The 21,170-nt window shown below is 43.4% G+C and overlaps 2 protein-coding genes across 7 annotated transcripts in view; one reads left to right on the top strand and one right to left on the bottom strand.

Annotated features, from left to right (window-relative positions):
• The window catches only part of avil (advillin), a 100,047-nt gene that overhangs the window by 72,815 nt on the left and 6,062 nt on the right, over positions 1–21,170 (top strand). For all 5 annotated transcript variants that reach the window (XM_073071353.1, XM_073071357.1, XM_073071354.1 and 2 more), the window contains one exon: positions 649–729. In XM_073071353.1, coding sequence (XP_072927454.1) covers positions 649–729 — 81 coding nt within the window. The remainder of the gene's footprint in view (positions 1–648; positions 730–21,170) is intronic.
• On the bottom strand, positions 9,241–20,592 carry tsfm (Ts translation elongation factor, mitochondrial). Of its 2 annotated transcripts, none has more exons than XM_073071351.1 (6): positions 20,461–20,592; positions 15,316–15,474; positions 13,837–13,965; positions 12,157–12,279; positions 9,900–9,984; positions 9,241–9,749 (listed from the first exon to the last, which is right to left on the bottom strand). In XM_073071351.1, exons 1-6 carry the CDS (start codon positions 20,506–20,508, stop codon positions 9,331–9,333), a joined length of 963 nt encoding a protein of 320 aa, XP_072927452.1. In that variant the 5' UTR covers positions 20,509–20,592; the 3' UTR covers positions 9,241–9,330. The 2 variants fall into 2 exon arrangements, with proteins under 2 accessions (XP_072927452.1, XP_072927453.1); XM_073071352.1 differs by having other exon boundaries at positions 15,316–15,471; positions 20,461–20,576.

Below are 21,170 nucleotides of genomic sequence, written 5' to 3' on the forward strand. Positions count from 1 at the left end.
GTCACAGGCGGTATTAAAGTGAAGATAAAACACACTCTCTCTCTGGGTCACTTACCCTAGCATTGACCCAACTTAAAGTGGCAGGAAATGTGCTATTCTTTCCAGGGCCACCTTTTTAAGATGTATTAGCAAAGCATCATTTGCTGCAACCTGCGATACTGATGCTACAAACCTCATGCTGCATGTTTCTTACAGCTGAGGGTCTCTACATGTTACATAAAAGAACGATAGAGCAGGCTCCACGCCCAGCAACTATGCTGGGGGTGGGGGGAGGGGGTTGGGTTTAAAACACTGGGAACCCAGGCCCAGAAATGAGGCTAATAGAACCATTCCAGTTACCTAGCATCAGCCAACTCAATGCAGAAGAAGGATTAAGCAACTAATACCAATGCAAGGGATAGGTCAGAAATACTCTACAGATCTGCGTCTGGTGCTAATGGGTTGTGGGAATCAGATAAACAAAGACCTTTAGGTTTATGGAAAGAAAAGTTAGTCACTTGTGGAGAGGAAGCCATCAGTGACAGAGCTAAATCTGGGTCGTTAGAGAACCTGTAAAGTTCCGAGATTTTTCTGAAGGACACCCAATACTGCAGGGTGTTAGCAGAGGCTGGGAAAGAATCAAACTGAGCTCATGAACCTCCTTTGCAGGACGCACTGACAGACCAAGATTTCAAACGGGTTTTTGGGCTGTCGAGAGAGGTATTCGTTGCAATGCCCAGCTGGAAACAGGTAAACTTGAAGAAGTCAAAAGGAATGTTCTAAAAGATGGAGAACTGGATAACATTTCCTGCGCCACTTTTGCATCTGCCAACTGGATCATGAGTCACTGCACTGCTTTAGTTTAGGGTATTTCTCCAAACCATCCAACCGTCCAAGAGAGGAAAACAAACACCATCTATTCTGCAAAAGGATCAATAGAAACTCTGCCTCCAATTACAATGCAGATAAATATTAAACCTTTTTTCATTCATTTACTTAAAATTACCTAAGTTGTATCACAAGGCTCAATGGCCAGAAAGGAGGACCAGGAAAGATCACAGTAGCCCCACCTGGTTCTATGTCCACAACTACCTTTTATTCCTGTTGTTTTAAACCTTCTGTCAGATAATAATTCTGATCCACTTTCAGGAGCAGGGAATGATCTCAAATAAAAACATGTCATATCTTCCATCTCTTAATTCCTAACCAAATGGATGTTTTGTATTACTGCTTATAGCCAGTTATAAACAACAGTACACATAAAATGTATGTTTAGACCCAAGGTGTCTTATTGATAAAGTCAATGTTTTTAGTCCCCTCCTCCCATCTTCCTCAAGATGCACATAAATCTCAAAAGGTCGAAAGCACTTAAAAGCCCGGGGGTCCAAGTCTGTATGTTATTCCTCATACTCTACCCCACCCATTTGAGGCTCAATCAAAATAGTTGTGCCACCATCTAACCCAAACTCACTAAGGTAACATTTGACTCCTCTAATATGTCAATCATTGTAGGTTTGTCACCAAGAAGCCATTCAACAGATGCTCAGGAGGTCACACTATTAGGGAGGGAAGGAGGAGAAACAAGGTGGAGGTACCTTATTTACCCCATTTAGGGTAACTGTGGGGAGCAGTATATTCTGCAATTCTGTTTGAGCAGCCACCATTAACCAGTGGAGTGGTATTCCAAAGTCTTAGCAAGACCTCAAATACCCAAAGCTGATGAGACAGATCCGAGCCCTGGAAATGGATCAGGTAGGACACGGCTGCAGTTGATGCATTTTGATGCTGAATGTTGAAAGTCCATGTGACTGAATTTTCTCCTGTATCTGGGAATGAATTGAGAGCAATTCACCTCTGCCTAAATAAACTATCTTATTTAATTAGTTATTTTATAAGTTTTCAACCACATTTCCTGGAATCTGCTACCAGAAAGTTTGTTGTAGCCCTTTAGGGGTTACACTCTCACTGTTGATGTGACAGACTTGATCTCTGTTGTGCGATTGGACACCAGAATCCGTGGTGACATGAGGTACAGTGGTGGGAGAGGTTGTAAAGAAGGCACTATATATATTAAATGTCTTATCTCCATTATATTGTTTGACCATTTCACCATTTGTCAGGATAACTTTTTTTTAGTTTTAAAAAGTGGAAACAATTTCTAGATTTGAAGCAATCAGGTTTTGAGAAAGGCCTTAACAGGATCTAAGTGGGCTGCATGGAGAGCAAACAATGGACAGTCTGAAACCAAATGAGCAGAGATCAGCGGTGGCAAACAGCAACTGGCAACTCATCGCTAGTGAGCAGCAAGCTTGCATGTAGCTCAAAGTGCAAACAGCAAGCAGGTCACAAACCGAGTCCACAGCCAGCCTGCATGCAGATGGTAGCCAGGCCAGTCAGCAGACGGCTCGCAAGTAGCAGGCTCACGTGCAGCCAGCCCGCAAATAGTCCGCAACCAGACCGTACGCACATGGCAGCCAGGTCAGAGTAAGCAGACGGCTCGCAAATAGCATCGACTTGTGAGCAGCTGGCTCATGAGCAACTTGCAAATAGTCAGTAGCCAGATTAAAGTTTGCAACCAGCTCGCACGTAATGCATGCAGCAGTTTCCTGAGCAATTATCATTGTCATCAATTTTTGAATTAAAATCATAAATGCAGAAGTATCTGCATACTTGTGTTGTTTTGTCACAAATGAATTGGATGAATTTGGCAGTACAGCTCAGACTTTAGAGAATGCAATTTGATTCAGCCTTAAGACTTCAATTAAATTGCCTTTCCTGAGAAATTAAGCCTTCTTTTTCAGTCTTTGCTTGATTAATGAAACTTAAAAGGAGTGCGACCTGCTCATTATGAAACAGCTTTCCATGATCCAGTTAACTTTTGTTTACTCATTTGGGTATCATATTGTTGGCTCAGACCTACCTACAATGACATTTCCTCTTTTGGAGAAAGTTAGTAGTTGCTTTGAATTTAAACATATATTCAAATATTCAATGGTTGACAGCAAACTAAAGAGTTTCTTAGAGCAGCGAATGTTGCAAAAATGTTTTATGTAAGGGATTTTTCCTAATAATAAAGGAAACCAGCAAGCATAAAACTTTAGCATCTCTTAGGTTTCATTATAACTAGATTGAACTACAATTGTTGTCTAATCCCTCTCATTACATCAGATGAAACCTTACCATCAGCTTAATGCAGCCACGGTAGAACCTCTCCCGTACCCTACATAACTGAGCCCATTGTGTTACAGTTAAATGTTGTTTGGTTCTGCACTGAGTGGAATGGGTGAGCTTGGCAAACTGAGTTTAGAAACAACTGTACAAACTTTGCTGACAATTTTTTTGTTCTGTTACAATTTCAATTTCTAAGCATCTTATTTCTTGCTAAAGCAACTTGTGTATTTACTAGAAATTAGTTGATGTAGTTTCTGTCACAGCACATGGGGATGGGATTTTAATAGAAAACTATTTCCATTATGTCTTCACAACAAATAAAAAGTTTCAAAGCCATTAATTTGTCTGTAGCTTAAATACTTAGCTTTCTTTTGCACATTCATCAATGCTGGTCAAGTCCAAGCTGAGAGACTTGTGGTCACCTGCATGTCAATATGGCGCTACTTAATGGAACACCTCACACGGTGATTTTAAATTTCTCTGGCAAATGTTAACATTCCTACTGAGTATCATTAACTAAACTCAGGGGAGTGCTGATGAACAGAAGGACAAACAGCATCAGTATCTAACCAGAAGACTGCAATCAGTGTGGATTGGTGATAACATATCCTCCTCGCTGACAATCAACACTGGCGCACCTCAGGGGTGTGTGCTTAGCCCACTGCTCTACTCTCTCTATATACACATGCCTGTGTGGCTAGGCATAGCTCAAATACTATCTATAAATTTGCTGACGGTACAGCCATTGTTGGTAGAATCTCAGGTGGTGACGAGAGGGAGTACAGGAGTGAGATATGTCAACTAGTGGAGTGGTGTCGCAGCAACAACTTGGCACTCAATGTCAGTAAGATGAAAGAGCTGATTGTGGACTTCAGGAAGGGTAAGTTGAAGGACCACATACCAATCCTCATAAAGGGATAAGAAGTGGAGAGAGTGAGCTGCTTCAAGTTCCTGGGTGTCAAGATATCTGCAGATCTAACCTGGTCCCAACATATCGATGTAGTTAATAAAGAAGGCAAGACAGCGGCTATACTTTATTAGGAGTTTGAAGAGATTTGGCATGTCAACAAATACACTCAAAAACTTCTATAGATGTACCGTGGAGAGCATTCTGACAGACTGCATCACTGTCTGGTATGGGGGTGGAGGCAGGGCGCTACTGCACAGGACTGAACAAAGCTGCAGAGGGTTGTAAGTTTAGTCGGCTCCATCTTGGGTACTAGCCTACAAAGTATCCAGGACATCTTCAGGGAATGGTGTCTCAGAAAGGCAGTGTCCATTATTAAGGACCTGAAGCACCCAGGGCATGTCCTTTTCTCACTGTTACCATCAGGTAGGAGGTACAGAAGCCTGAAGGCACACACTCAGCAATTCAGGAACAGCTTCTTCCCCTCTGCCATCCGATTCCTAAATGGACATTGAACCCTTGAACAATACCTCACTTTTTCAATATGGATTATTTGTTTTTTGCACAATTTTTAATCTATTCAATATACATATACCGTAATTTATTTATTTATTTATTATTATTATATTTTCTTCTATATTATGTATTGCATTGAACTGCTGCTGCTATGTTAACAAATTTCATGATGCATGCTGGTGATAATTGGATACTTGGTAGTGTGGAGGAGCAGAGGGATCTGGGGGTACATGTCCACGGATCCCTGAAAGTTACCTCACAGATAGATAGGGTAGTTAAGAAAGCTTATGGGGTGTTAGCTTTCACAAGTCGAGGGATAGAGTTTACGAGTCATGGGGTAATGATGCAGCTCTATAAAACTCTGGTGAGACCACACTTAGAGTACTGTGTCCAGTTCTGGTCGCCTCACTATAGGAAGGATGTGGAAGCATTGGAAAGGGTACAGAGATTTACCAGGATGCTGCCTGGTTTAGAGAGTATGGATTATGATCAGAGATTAAGGGAGCTAGGGCTTTACTCTCTGGAGAGGAGGATGAGAGGAGACATGATAGAGGTGTACAAGATATTAAGAGGAATAGACAAGAGTGGACAGCCAGCGTCTCTTCCCCAGGGCACCACTGCTCAGTACAAGAGGACATGGCTTTAAGGTAAGGGGAGGGAAGTTCAAGGGGGATATTAGAGGAAAGTTTTTCACTCAGAGAGTGGTTTGTGTGTGGAATGCACTGCCTGAGTCAGTGGTGGAGGCAGATACACTAGTGAAGTTTAAGAGACTACTAGACAGGTATATGGAGGAATTTAAGGTGGAGGGTTATATGGGAAGCAGGGTTTAAGGGTCGGCACAACATTGTGGGCCGAAGGGCCTGTACTGCGCTGTATTGTTCTATGTTCTATAATAAACTCTAAGAAATAGTCCTGATTCAGGGTTTCATCCTGAACTGGCAACTATTCTTCCTCCTCCATAGATGCTTGCCAAGTTCCTCCGGATTACTAGCATCTGCAGTGTCTCATGTCACTGAATTGGGTATAACTAGGTTTTGGCTGTGCTGTGATAACACAAATGACTTGCTGAATACTTCATTGTCAAAGGTAAAATATTGATAATTAACAATCACAGCCATGCTAAGGAGAAGAAAACTACATTGTTCATTAGAGCAGGGAATGTCCTTAATGAGGAAAATGAATATTTTGTCTCTATGTGTGCACCCAGTGTCAGTGCCAACCACAACATGGTCAAAGTTGCCTCCCATTCCCTTCACTGAACAGATAAGGGCCCAAAATAATTTTATTTTTAAGCAGCGACTTCAATCAGTTTATGCAATTTTAACTACAGCAGATCTAAAGTGTGCACCTGGTGTCAGACTTTATTTCCTGAGAAGCTGGGCTCACCTTTGTTGCCCTCAGAGCTAATTTTACTACTGGATAGCAAACTTGATATCACGCATTGAAGACAGCTGCATAACCTATATCCTGTTACTATATTGACAATGTGAATGTAAATAATTGTGCACTGCTCAACTGAACAATAGTCATTAGCCATATTTGTTTTATCAGTTAATTGGTGAATGCATTGTTCAGTGTGGAAGTCAATAATGCAATTCAAGAACTGGAGGAACAGAGGGATCTTTGGGTCCACATCCACTGATCACTCAAGTTGACTGAGAGGTTAAGGTGGCATATGGTGTGTTGGCCTTTATCAGTCAGGGGATTATGTTCAAGAGCCGCAAGGTCATGTTGTAGCCCTGGTTAGACCATTCTTGGACCATTGTATTCGGTTTTGGTCACCCCATTGTAGGAAGGATGTGGAAGCTTTAGAGAGGATGCAGAGGAGATTGACCAGGGTGCTGACTCGTTTAGAGAGCATGTCTCATGAGGATAGGTTGAGTGAGCTGGACCTTTTCTCTTTGGAGCAAGCAAAGGTGGATGAGAGGTGACTTGATGGAACCATACAACATTACAGCACAGAAACAGGCCTTTTGGCCCTTCTTGGCTGTGCTGAACCATTTTTCTGCCTAGTCCCACTGACCTGCACCTGGGCCATATCCCTCCATACCCCTCTCATCCATGTACCTGTCCAAGTTTTTCTTAAATGTTAAAAGTGAGCCCGCATTTACCACTTCATCTGGCAGCTCATTCCACACTTCCACCACTCTCTGTGTGAAGAAGCCCCTCCTAATGTTCCCTTTAAACTTTTCCCCCTTCACCCTTAACCCATGTCCTCTGGTTTTTTTCTCCCCTAGCCTCAGTGGAAAAAGCCTGCTTGCATTCACTCTATCTATACCCATCATAATTTTATATACCTCTATCAAGTCTCCCCTCATTCTTCTACACTTCAGGGAATAAAGTCCTAACTTATTCAACCTTTCTCTGTAACTCAGTTTCTCAAGTCCCGGCAACATCCTTGTAAACCTTCTCTGCATTCTTTCAACCTTATTAATATCCTTCCTGTAACTCGGTGACCAAAACTGTACACAATACTCCAAATTCGGCCTCACCAATACCTTGTACAACCTCACCATAATATTCTAACTCTTATACTCAATACTTTGATTTATAAAGGCCAATGTACCAAAAGCTCTCTTTACTACCCTATCTACCTGTGACGTCACTTTTAGGGGATTTTGTATCTGTACTCCCAAATCCCTCTGTTCTACTGCACTCCTCAGTGCCCTACCATTTACCTTGTATGTTCTACCTTGGTTTGTCCTTCCAAAGTGCAATACCTCACACTTGTCTGTATTAAACTCCACCTGCCATTTTTCACCCCATTTTCCAGCTGGTCCAGATCCCTCTGCAAGCTTTGAAAACTTTCCTCACTGTCCACTACACCTCCAACCTTTGTATCATAGAGGTGTACAAAATGATAGGGGGCATAAATTGAGCGGAGCACCACAGACTTCTTCCCCAGGGTGGAAGTGGTAATACAAGGGGGCATAATTTTAAGGTGAGTGGAGGAAAGTACAAGGAGAATGTCAGAGGCTTTTAATTTTTTTTAAATACAGAGTGGTGGGTATGTGGAACACCTTGCCAGAGATGGTGGTAGAGGTAGATACATTACGGGCATTTAAGGGACTCTTGGATAGGCACACCGATAATAGAAAGATGGAGGGCTAAGTAGGAGGGAAGGGTTAGACGGACCTTTTAATGTACTCCAGGATCAGCACAAAATTCTTGGCTGAATAGCCTGTACTGTGTTGTAATGTTCTGCAGTATGTTCAAAGAAGGTTCTGGCTCCTTCATGACTCGGTGGATAGTATTCTCATCTGATTCCCCTCCAAGAGAGAACAGTATCAGCGAAGCAGACACTGCCTGCGCTCCTGTAGAACCATTTTTCTGCCTAGTCCCACTGACCTGCACCTGGCCCATATCCCTCCATACACCTCTCATCCATTGATGACTCCTATTGACATCAATGGATCTGGGGTTGAGAGGGTGAGCAGCTTTAAATTCCTCGGCATAAACATCACTGAGGATCTCACGTGGTCTGTACACACCAGCTGTGTGGTGAAAAAGCACAACAGCGCCTCTCACCTCAGATGGTTGAGGAAGTTTGGTATGGGCCCTCAAATCCTAAGAACTTTCTACAGGGGCACAATTGAGAGCATCCTGACTGGCTGCATCACTGCCTGGTGTGGGAACTGTACTTCCCTCAATCGCAGGAATCTGCAGAGAGTGGTGCGGACAGCTCAGTGCATCTGTAGATGTGAACATCCCACTATTCAGGACATTTACAGAGACAGGGGTGTAAAAAGGGCCCGAAGGATCATTGGGGACCCGAGTCACCCCAACCACAAACTGTTCCAGCTGCTACCATCCGGGAAACGGTACCGCAGCATAAAAACCAGGACCAACAGATTCCGGGACAGCTTCTTCCACCAGGCCATCAGACTGATTAATTCATGCTGATACAATTGTATTTCTCTGTTATATTGACTGTCCTGTTGTACATACTATTTATTACAAATTATAAATTGCACATTTAGACAGAGACATAATGTAAAGATTTTTACTCCTCGTGCATATGAAGGATGTAAGTAATAAAGTCAATTCAAGACTTTATTGAGGTCCAATCTACTCTGTCAAGTGGATGTTAAAGATCATATGTCACTGTTTTGAAACAATGCAGGGGGTTGTCTCCAAGTCCTAGTGCTGGTATTTAAGTATTTCAGGCAACAATATTAAAATATGCAGTGTGGTCATTCATCTCATTGGTGATTGCAAGAGCTTGCAGTACACAGATTAGTCTCTCATATTACAACAGGAACTAGTCTCATTGGCCTGCCAAGTGTCTTTGGGACATACTTGCATTGTAAATGCCATTGAATATATACCTTTATATTCCTTTTAATCTCCAGTGAAGTCACTAATGATGACCTCAGTGTCTTTGGGCTCCGGTAACTTCAGTCAAGTTTCCTGATGCCCAGCACTATTCAGTGACCTGTGCTTGATCATACATACCTATGGATATTGTGTTTGACTCTGGTGCATGTGGCCCACCTCAGTCACTCCTAAAGCAAGCCCATCCCCAATGAAGAATGGTCACTTGCACTGGATTTCTTTAAACTCTCCCAGCACAAAGGACCTAACATCAGAGGGAAAGTGGGCAAACAATTTAGCCCTAGCTTTTTTAAAAAGGGAGGAGAAAAAGAGATTGATTAATCCTCACTAAATAGGATGCATATTCTTATTTTATTCTAACATCTGAAAACGGACAATGAAATGCACTGTTACACTTTGCCAGATGCATTACAATACTCTAACTATACAGCTTGGCCCACCTCAGCTGCTTCGCCACATTCATATCGTATAAAGTCCAATACTGACACACCGCTTGTCTGCAGGAACTGCCCCACCGTTGTGCCAGAGTCCAGCAGGAATGGCTGAGCTAACATCTTGGTCTCTGAATCATCACCAGGCGGGTCATCCATCGACCCCACAGACAGAGGCATCATTCCCACAATATGTTGTCCCAACCTGCGGCCCAGTTCAGGCAGGTTTACTTTGGAATTCTGTTCCAGGGCCCTGTAGACCACCAACGCACCGTATTTTCCAAACATCATCTTTGCGAGGGATGGGTTATCTGCTGGCAGCTCTCCATGAACATATGTGCCAATGTACCAGTCAGATGGCACAGCCACCCAGGCAGCTCTTCTGATTGCCATGTTCTCACCAAGGTTACCTGAAAGGATTTTATTAGAAAAGGGAAAAGTTAAAATGTTTGTAAAAAACAGGATGGCTCTTTGTAAATAAAGTCAAGATACCTCGTGTACGTCACCCAAGGATAAAGGTAGAACAGGTCATTGAGCTGAGATTGCACCCCCAGCCTTACCAATGGCCAGAGCGAGCTGGTCAGCGAGAGCACGGTTGTCTAAACTTGTTTTCAACTGCTTTATTTCTTCAGCCATAAGGAAACTCTGCAAAGTAATGAGTAAAGTTTCAATATATACAAACTTCTAATTGGAAATGCTCTCCCAACCCATCCTTGGACAGTTTGAGCTGAAGCCTGCAAAACAGAATGGAAGGGCTTACTGAGAGCAGCACATGATGATTTATGACACTATTTTCCCTCCTCTCTCCAAGAGGCAGCTATGTGCTTCCACTTGGTACATCTTACTGTAGTTTTGAAACCACCTATCATTACTTTGTGACACCAGCATATTGATACTCCAATACATATACCTCCAGAGGAAAATACAGAACAATTTAAACCTGCCTCAATAGAAGGATGGTGAAGAGTGTTAGAAAGAAGTCAATCCCTGATAGCACAGCAAACCTCCAGAACTTGCCTTCTGAGGAACTCATAGGGGATATCAAACTTTGCAGAAATCCCCAAGACATAGTATCTTAGGTGACAAGTTTGGCATTCCATCCAGCACTCAAATAACATACTATAGACACAGAAACTCTGAAATACAACAGAAAATACTCAGCAGGTCAAGCAGTGTGAAACAGCATTTGTTTCAGGTCCTTTGTGGTGGATTGATCTCTACCTTGCTGAGGCCAGGCGGCAACTCTCAGACACCACCTCATCCTTATCCCTTGAAGAGGACTCAATTCTGGACCATCAGAAACTTCAACACCATCACTGACCTCATCCACTCTGGAGAATTCCCACTGCCACCAAACTCATAGTTCCTTCACTGTTCACTTTGACCCCCTACCCAAGATCCACAAACCGGACTGTCTCCATCTGCTCCTCATACCTTGACTTCATTCTATCCTCCTTGGTTCAGTTCCTTCCTACCTACAACCGTGACACTTCTCATGCCCTCCATCCCCTCATAACGTTCAATTCCTATACACTTGTCCATCCCTATATACTTCTATCCCCGATCAAGACCTTAGAGCTCTCCACTCCTTTCTCAACGAAAGAACCAACCAGTTCCCCTGCACCACCACCCTCCTCCGTCTGGCAGAACTGGTCCTCACTCTCAACAATTTCTTCAGTTCCTCCCACTTTCTCCAGACTCTTAAATTCACTCGTACTATTTCTGACACCTCCCTCCTCTTTCTTGATCTCTCTATTTCCATCTCTGGAGTAAACTGTTGACCGTCCTTTATAAACCTACCAATTCCTACGGCTATCTTGACTATACCTCTTCCCACCCTGTCTCCTGCAAAAATGCTATTCCCTTTTCTCAGTTCCTTTGTCTCCTCTGCATCCCCTGCTGGTTAATCCTTCTTCTATTCTCCACTCCTCCTTCCCTTTCTCCTGTGGTCCTCTTCTATCAGATTCCTCCCTCTCCAGCCCTTTACCTTTCCCACCTACCTGGCTTCACCTATCACTTTCTAGCTATCCTTCTTCCTCCCTGCCCCAACTTTTTATTCTAGAGTCTTCCCCCTTCCTTTCCAGTCCTGAGGAAGGGTCTCGGCCTGACGTGTCGACTGTTTGTTCATTTCCATGGATGCTGCCTGACCTGCTGAGTTCCTCCAGCATTCTGTGGGTGTTCCTTTCATCACCTGAAGTGTCAACCTCAGATGTTGCTGGGTGTTTTCAACATTGTCCTTCTATTTCCTCTTGTGCTTCTGCAATTGCTGCATTCATGTCACAGTGGGAAGCCACTAGTCCTTAATAATGAAGTATGGAAAATGCAACCAACCCTAATAATCTCTTTTTTTACAGCGAATTTTCTTCCGACCCAGTCACTCAACGTTGGAACCCAGGGTATTGCTAATAGTTAATCAGTTGCTGTAAACCGCTAAAAGCACTCCCACGGCTTGAACAGTCAGTGGAGGGTGATTCTTCAAATACAGCTTCACAGAGGGAATGGCCTGGAGATGGTGTGGTACTGGCTGGCTCAGCAATGAAAGGTTTTTCCAATCCTCCAAGCAGTTCAGCTGCACAGGTTTAGCCAGTTAAACTCCACCTGTTTCCCACTTGGAAGGGTCCTTAAACCTAGAACGCTGGTCTGCACCTGTGTCCTCTGGGCTTAAATAGAAGTGTCCTATCAATGAGGGTATCAAGATCAAACCAGTATAGACTGCATGTATAGTATAGACTGCTCAGTCTCTTAGATTGGAGACTCAAACAATGATAATGGGTATCTACTGGCATAGACAGAAAAGAGACAGAAACATGGACAAACCTTGGTATAATCAATGGTATCTGCCTGCTTGGAGCGACAATGTTCCATCGTGGCCACAGCTGCCTGCTGCACCAACTGCTGGAACTTCATATTCCTGGCAACAAAGTCAGTTTCACAATTGACCTGCAAGGGAAGGAACATTATACTAAAAAAAAGTCCACTTGATACACACAAGGGTGCAATATTAGACAGTACTGGAGTCCATTCAGCCCATCACAACAGGGTCAATTCTCAACAGCTATCCCACGAGTCACAGGTGGTGATGAGTCAACATAAAAGAGTGACATAGGACACTTGGTTGAATGGTGGTACAATAACAACCTTATGCTCGACGTCAACAAAACCAAGAACTAATTGTTGACTTCAGAAAGGGGAAGTCAGGAGACCACGTGCCAGTTCTCTCTTTGTAAGCAGCTTCAAATTCCTGGGCATTGACATCTTGGACGACCTGTCCTGGGCCCAGCACACTGATGCAATCACAAAGAAGGCATGCCAGTACCTCAAGAAGTTTGAGGAAATTTTGCACGTCACCAAATATTCTAACTTCCAGAGATGCACTGTTCAAAGCACCACAGCCTGCTATAGCAATTCCAACACACAGAAACACAAGAGGCTGCAGAAAGTAGTGGACACAGCTTTGTCAGTCATTGGCACAGCTCTCTCCCACATTGACAGGATGTTTTGCCTAAAGAAGGCGGCATCTATCAGTAAGGATCTCCACCAATGATACCATCGGACAGGCGGCACAGAAGCATGAAGTCCCACACCACCACGTTCGGGAACAGCTACGTCCCTCAACCATTAGCTTCTTGAACCAACCCTTATCACCATCTCAGCAAAGGATCACTATGGACCACCTTTTAACCTACCGTGAACTTGTCTCTGATTGTGGGGTTTTATTGCACTAATATCTGTTTTGCAATCCTTTACTGTGATGGTGCTGCAAACAAGTTTTTCATTGTACTTGTACCTCATGTACACGTGGCAATAAACTCAACTTGACTTGAGCTCCACTTTCTCTAAAGCACTGGAGTTCTCTTTCTTTAAAGTATGTCTGTGATTCCCTTTGAAAATTATTATTGAATCTGCTTCCAGTGTTTTTTCAGATGGCATTCTATATGCAATTAGAATACAGAACATCATAATTAAAAAGTTGTCACCGCCCTCTGCCGCTTCAATTTTTTTTTAAAGTCAATTTTCTGGTTGCCAATCTGCCTTTCATTTTAACTATTTCAAAGGAAATTTTGAACACAAGAGATTCGGCAAATGCCAGAAATCACACCAAATGCTGGAGGAACTCAGCAGGCCAGGCAGCATCTATAGAGGGGAATAAACTGTCAATGCTTTCGGCTGAGACCCTCGGCCTGAAATGTTGACTGTTTATTCCCCTCCATTGCCGGACCCTGCTGAATTTCTCCAACATTTTGTGTGTGTGTTGTTCAAAGGGAATTTTCCTGCCCGTGACTTTAACAGACACAGCAGCCATACAGAATGGCCGGGGTGCACAGATTCAGTGGTACTTCAAAAGGAATAGAATGGGCACCAGATTGTGGGGAAACAGCGGGATGAGTGGGGCCAGCTGAAGGGTTCTTTGAAAGGGCCAGACTGGCAGGGTCTGTCAGTACAGCAGATTCTGTAATGTAATACATTTTTTACTGTTCAGAAGTTGTTCATCTTTACCTCCACCAGCACAGCCAAGTTTCCATCCTGCAGCAATCCAACAAGACCCTCCTTTGTCTTCCGGCCTTGCAGTTTAGAAGCTTTACTCCATCCTTCCTTGTGGGCTTGTTCATGCAGCCAGGCTTCAGCCTTTGAAAAGAAGTCGATGTTAATCACCAGTTACCCGGCAGTAAATCACTTCACCCATGAGAAGATGGTGGTGAGATTGCCCTCATTAACTTGACGGATCCTCAGTTGCAGTCAGCCACCCATTTTCTGTTTCCATTTCCCAGTGTACCTATTCCGAGTCAATGGTTCTGCTGTTATATATTTTCTCATCTATTTTTAAAATTACACAACTAGAGAACAAGCAGTTGATGTTAACAGGAAAATCAACTTTCCTCAAAACCATGAGTTGAAAATGGACTTCGTATCTCCAAGAGAAAACAAGCCAGATACTTTGATCAACTGCTTGATCAAATGATGGAAGAGGTGCATATTGTGCTTTACTCCTACATGACAAGACGACTACACTTCAAAAGTAGTTCATTTGCTGGAAAGATCTTTGTAAAACCTGGAGGCTGTGAAAGACTCTCTGTGTCAGCATTAGCATCTTCAGGGCATCGGGAGTTTGATCATTAACAGCACGTGTTTCCATTACATCTCGTGTTTTTCATTGGTGGTTCTATACAAGAAACAGCACAAGCATGAACTCTTGGTTCAATGGCTAGCCTGGGGAAAGTGACTGCCTGCTTTAAGTATTTAACAGGAGATCAGTGGCATTGGAATTAAGCTACTAGACAAGCAAGAAGAGTTCAGCACTACTGAGCTTCAGTTTGGTGGGTAATTTCAACATTAGTTAAAGAAAATATTTTTTTTGCTCTAGGTTACAGCATCTGTAGTCTTTTGTGTCTTCACTGTAACTGACAGGCCTGGCACAACACCTTCGACAGTTGTTGGATTGTCTGCCATCAATCTCTAGGTTCACACACAAAGAATGATGGCTTGAATTGGAATAATTGATTTATGCTCCTTCACTCTGGATGAGCTACTCTGCAGTACAATATTGGCTGAATGAATGTTAAAGTTACGTTCAAAGCACCATCAGTGGCAGAATTAAAACCTATGGCTATGAGATTACGTGCAGCGTACTCTCTGTTATGATACATATACCAGGGACCTCCCGGTTTGACTTCTGGTCTGCATGAAGTTAGCTCCTTCTAAGCAAGCTAACTGCTGGCTGCTGAACACACCACGATTAGAGAGAGGTACAAAAGTAATTAGCTGGGCTTCTGCTCCAATTGAGCCAGGTTTGCTAATGAGCAGCTTGCTGAAATTTTCAAGTTCTGCAATTGAAGAACAATCCCTTGAGGCAAGGTATCAAAGGATCCATAAAATAGTCTTCAAGACAGGAGAAGGTGATTTAAATGCATGATGGGGTAATAATGGGGTATAAGAGGTACAAGTGGCAGGCCGTTCAGCCCTTTACTTTACACCTACCTGTTGAAGGTCACTGTTAAACTTCTCCAAAGCCTTCTTACAATTTGTAAATGAGTATCCTGTCTTTTTCCGGAGTTTAATGAGAAGATCTTTATCAGCTACTATCAATCTAGCCCCAGAACAGTGGAGAAACTGGGCTGGTTGTGTAGAGAAGATCTGCTGAAGACAAAACCAAAATCTCTAATAGGATCAACAGATTTTAATCTTTCCATCTGTAGCCTGCACTTTAACTTTTGTGTGATGCTACCCCATTGTTAAATATATTCAGTCAAAGACCATAGTCATGGACAACACTCACTCCCCCACCCACAATCAACAAAGCAGGATCATGGAAATATATGACACAAGAAGTGGCCATTCTGGTGACTGTGCAGTTGAATCCTGCCCAATCCTACTTCCCAGCTCTGTCTACAACACATCCAGCACTTTCTAAATACAAAACACAAAATGCTGTTAAGAACTCAGTGGCTCAAGCCGTGTCTGTGGAGGCAAAGGGTGCAGTTTGATGTTTCAGATCAAGACTGCATCAGGACTGAGAGGAAACGGGAAAGGTTGCCAGTGTATAGCAGTGCAGCGGGTGGGAAGATAGGCTAAAGGCTAGAAGGTGGTAGATGGAGCCATATCGGGAGGGGATAATGTGCAGGTGGAAGCAAGTTGGGTAGTGGATAGGAGGGATGAACAAAGGCACAAGAGTACATAAGAACATAGAAATAGGAGTTGGCCATCTGGCCTGTTGAATCTTCTTCACTATTCAGTAAGATCACGGCTGATCTGGCCATGAACTCGACTGCACTGTCATTATCCCATAACCATTAATTCCCCCTGCTATGCAAAAATCTATCTAATTGTGTCTTATTTAATGAGGTTGCCTCTACTGCTTCTCTGGGCAGAGAATTCCACAGATTCACCACTCTCTGGGAAAAGCTGTTTCTCCTCATCTCCGTCCTAAATCTATTCCACTGAATCTTGAGGCTATGCCCCCTAGTTCTAGACTCACTTACCAGCCTCCATCTTATCTATCCCTTTCATAATTTTATATGTTTCTATAAGATCTCCCCTCTCATTCTTCTGAATCCTATTGAGTATAGCTCCAGGCGACACAATCTCTCCTCATAGGTTAACCCCTTCATCTCTGGAATCAACCTGGTGAACCTCCTCTGCACCACCTCCGAAGCCAGTATATCCTTCCTCAAGTATGGAGACCAGAACTGCACACAGTACCCTGTATAGTTGCAGCATGACCTCCCTGCTCTTGAATTCAATCCCTCTAACAATGAAGGCCAACATTCAAGAACTAGGTGGGGAGGTGAATGCCTGTGGGAAGAAAACACCAGGGCTGTAGGTTACTTGAAATGAAAAACATTCAACACAAATACCATTGGGTTGTCGGCTACCTAAAAGGAATATGAGATGTTGTTCTTCCAATTTGAGCTTGCCCGCTCCATAGCAATGGTCAGTGTGGGAGTGCAAAGGAGAGCTGAAATGACATGTAACTGGTGGGGCACTGAGGAAGATCAGGCATGAGCAGGCATCAGGGCTGAATGCCTTACAGCTGCTTCTACTTCTAACACTCTCATGTATGTCTCTCAATTCTCAACCTCTCTGCTAAGGGGAATAGGCCTTCCTTGCTCTCCCTGTCATGATCTTGCACTCCTCAATTACATCTCATTACAGCCACTTCTGTTCCAAATGGAAAAAGCTGAGCCTTACCAACCTTTTCTCCCAACATTAATTCTTCAGTCCTGGTGATATCCTTGTGAATCTCCTCTACACTACCTCTATTGTTATCACATTCTTCCTGTAGTATAGTGACCAAAACTGTACACTGTACTCTAGGTCTGAGCCAACTAGGGTTTTATAAAGTTCCAGATTAACGTATGCTTTGGGCTACAGAGGAAGGTATCCAGTGTATCTTGATTTTACTGGCAAGCAGTGAGGGGATGCAGCCCGTGCTTGCCATTTCTCACACGCTGAGTACTTCATTTCAAACATTCCTCAGCGGGGGCACTTCCCTCAAAGCGTACCAAGAAACTTGTGGGGCCAATAAAAAATATGCTTCAAAGAGTGGCATTTTACCAGGCTCCTTCCATTAGTATTGAAGCTAGGAGGGAGCTTATGCTTAATAGCTTTCTCTTTCTGTATGAGAAAGGCACTGAATCCCAAGCTCGTAAGATTTCCCCAGCAAAGCAGGATGAATACAAAACCTGTATAATAAATCAAACTCTGCATTAGGTAGGAAGTTCCCTTACTGTCTGGCTTTCCGAACTTCTCAACTTTCACTTATATGGATTATTGGAATTCAGTTTGAAACTCAGCATAAGTTCAGAACAACACACACAAAATGCTGGGGGAGCTCAGCAGGTCAGGCAGCATCTATAGAAATGAATAAACAGTTGATGTTTCAGGCCGAAACTCTGAAGGGTCTCCACCCGAAGCATTGGCTTGTTTATTTAATTTCCACAGATGCTGCCCAACCTGCTGAGTTCCTCCAGTATTGTGTGCGTGTGATTCTGGATTTCCAGCATCTGCAGAATCTCCCGTGTTTAGATAAGTTAAATTCTAGTCACACCATAGGAAGAATATACAGGCTTTAGAGAAGTTAGAGAGGAGATTTACCAGGACACTGCCTGGACTAGAGGGCATGTCTTGTGAGGATAGGTTGAGCAAGCTAGGGCTTTTCTCTTTGGAGCAAAGAGGATGAGAGGTAACTAGACAGAGGTATACAAAAAAGAAGCATAGAGTGGACAGCCAGAGACTTTATGCCAGGACAGGCATTTGATAAGGTGCCACACATCAGGCTGCTCAACAAGATAAAATCCCACAGTGTTACAGGTAAGATACTGGCATGGATAGAGGAATGGCTGATAGGCAGGAGGCAGCGAGTGGGAATAAAGGGGGTCTTTTCTGGTTGGCTGCCAGTGACTAATGGTGTCCTCAGGGGTCAGTATTGGGACCCTGCTTTTCACATTGTTTGTCAGTGATTTAGATAGTGGAATTGATGGCTTTCTGGCAAAGTTTGCAGATGATACAAATATAGGTGGAGGGGGAGGTAGTGCTGAGGAAGCAATACAATTGCAGCAGGACTTAGACAAAATGGAAGAATGGGCAAAAAAGTGGCAATGGAATACAGTGTTGGGAAATGTATGATAATGCATTTTGGTAAAAGGAACAATAGTCCAGACTATTATTGAAATAGGGAGAAGGTTCAAACATCAGAGGTGCAAAGGGACTTAGGAGTCCTCATGCAAGACTCCCAGAAGGTTAATTTACAGGTTGACGCTATGGTGAAGGCGGCAAAAGCAATGTTGGCATTTATTTTAAGGGGAATAGAATATAAAAACAAGGAGAATGCTGAGGCTTTATGAGACACTATTCAGGCTGCAGAGTACTGTCAACAGCTTTGGGCCCCATATCTCAGAAAGGATGTGTTATCATTGGAGACAGTCCAGAGGAGGTTCACAAGGAAGATTCCAGGAATGAAGAAGTTAACATATGAGGAGCATTTGGCAGCTTTGTGCCTGTACTCACTGGAATTTAGAAGAATGTGGAGGAATCTCATTGAAACCTACCGAATGTTGAAAGGACTAGATGGGGTGGACGTGGAGAGGAGGTACCCAGAACTAGAGGGCACAGCCTCAAAACTGAGGGGCGACCTTTTAGAATGGAGGTAAGGAGGAATTTTTTCGTCAGAGTAGTGAATCTGTGGAATGCTCTGCCACAGACTGCGGTGGAGGCCAAGTCCATGGGTATATTTAAAGCAGAAATTGAGAGTTTTCTGATGGGAAACTATCAGGTGTATGGGTTGAGTTGGATCTGAGATCAGCCATGATGGAATGGCAGAACAAACTTGATGGGCTGAATGGCCTAATTCTGCTCCTATGTCTTATGGATAGAAATGGCTAATATAAGAGGAAACAATTTTTAAGATGATTGAAGGAAAATATAGGGGAATGTCAGAGGTAAGTTCTTTACAGAGAGTGTGGTGGGTGCGTGGATAGTACAGATACATTAGCATTTAAGAAACTCTTAGATCAGCACATGGATGATAGAAAATTGGAGGACTATTGGAAGTTTAGACTAATCTTAGAGTAGGCTGGCACAATATCATGGACTGAATGGCCTGTACTGTGCTGTAATGTTCTATGTTCTATAACCCTACACATGAATATTAATTTATTTTGGCAGGAGATTGCCAATCATTCTGCAAACTTAACAGTTCAACTTGTTTGCATTTTCATTAAAAAGTGAAAATCATTGGACTTAAGAGTATAAATTTTATCAGCTTAAGAACACAAGATGGTGGAATAGGCCAACGACTGCTCAAACCTACCCCACCACTTAATATGATCATTTTGCTCTACCTCAAGCCTCAACTCCTCTTCTGTACCGGTTCGACAAAACCTTTAATTCCCCGATCGTTCAAAACTTTCATTTATCTCCACCTTAACTGCTTCTAATGATCCAATCTCCACAACCCCAGGTTAGAAAACATCAGAAGATAACGTTCAGCCGTCATCCCTGTGCCAGCCCCTCAAGAGAGCTTTCCAATAACGCAAAAGGCGCTTAGTGGGTCAGGTACCATCTATGAAGGGTTTCGACTCGAAACGTCTGCTGTCCATTCCCCCTCCACAGATGCTGTCTGACCGACTGAGTTCCTCCAACACCTTTTGTGTTGGTCCAGGTTTCAGCGTCTGCAGTCTTGTGTCCCCTGTTCCACTGTCTTTCCCCACCGGATTTCTCCTTCATAAATTGAAGATATTCAATTGCTCTTCCAAAGAATCTCTTTCAACGCATGGTGTATAAATGAAGATCTGTCACTCTAATTATTTTGATTATTTAAAATAGTCACTGGCCCTCTGCATGTTGCTGTTCGGCCTCCCTGCAGGAGACCCATGTCTCTCCCTGCTCGCCATTCAATCCACAGCGGCTGAGGGGGGAGGGTCGGGTCTGAAATCCTCCAATGAGATAACAAGAGCCCGGCAAATCTCCCTTTTAATTGGCCAAACCTTACCGTCCATCATCCCCTCCCAGCACATTAGTTTTACCACGGAGCCTCTGGCCTTCGACAGATTGTTTTCTCTCCCCCGGAACCTTATTAAAATCGTTCATCGGTGTCGAGGTAACCGGATAGAAATTTATTTTTACCCTGGTGATCCCGGTTCGAGCGATTCGCAGGGCACACAAGACGACCATGTTCACCGGATCAATGCAGCAGAAACAAGGCTACCATGCCACCGGAAGGAAACAGCGACGGAAAGCCTACAGGGTCAAACTAAGCAACAGCTCACCCAGAGGACGCCAAGAGAGGGCGGAGTTTAAATGTTTCTCTAAGTTTCTGATGAAATCGGAAAATAAAACACGTTTCCCTTTGTCAAAGTATGAACAGAATATAAAAGTCAGCCCTCTTTTTCCTTGCTACATTGGGTGAACAGCACACTTGCCTCTAAATCAACAGGTTTAGGGCTGGGGTCCATGCGGTCGTAATATTTCTTCGGAGAATATGATAGCAGGTGACCAAGGGTTATGGGGAAAAGACAGGTAGATGGAGCTGAACCCATGGCCAGATCAGCCATGATCTTAATGAAGGGCAGAACAGACTCGGCAGGCCAGATAGCCTACTCCTGTTCCTATTCCTTATGCTTTTAGGAGACATCTCTAATTCTGGCTCCTTTACCATCACTGAACTTAATTGCCTCATCACTGGTGTCTGCGTCTTCAGCTGCCTGAAACTCCTTTAATACAGGCCTTGAACCCCACTTAATGAGATTTTGGTCACCTGCTCTCATATTCACTATTGGTTTAGTGAAACATTTACCCTGTGAAATGGCTTGAGATGTTTTGCTCAATAGTTATGT

This window comes from Hemitrygon akajei, chromosome 18 (genome assembly GCF_048418815.1).
Source record: "Hemitrygon akajei chromosome 18, sHemAka1.3, whole genome shotgun sequence".
Taxonomy (NCBI): domain Eukaryota; kingdom Metazoa; phylum Chordata; class Chondrichthyes; order Myliobatiformes; family Dasyatidae; genus Hemitrygon; species Hemitrygon akajei.

What these genes read in the sequence shown, in the direction of transcription:
- tsfm (XM_073071351.1), bottom strand. Translation starts at nt 20,508, where the DNA reads ATGGTCGTCTTGTGTGCCCTGCGAATCGCTCGAACCGGGATCACCAGG. An exon ending in ATACCATTGATTATACCAAG is followed by an intron (nt 9,985 to 12,156) that starts GTTTGTCCATGT and finishes ATTACTTTGCAG; the next exon opens with AGTTTCCTTATGGCTGAAGA. An exon ending in CCAGCTCGCTCTGGCCATTG is followed by an intron (nt 9,750 to 9,899) that starts GTAAGGCTGGGG and finishes AAATCCTTTCAG; the next exon opens with GTAACCTTGGTGAGAACATG.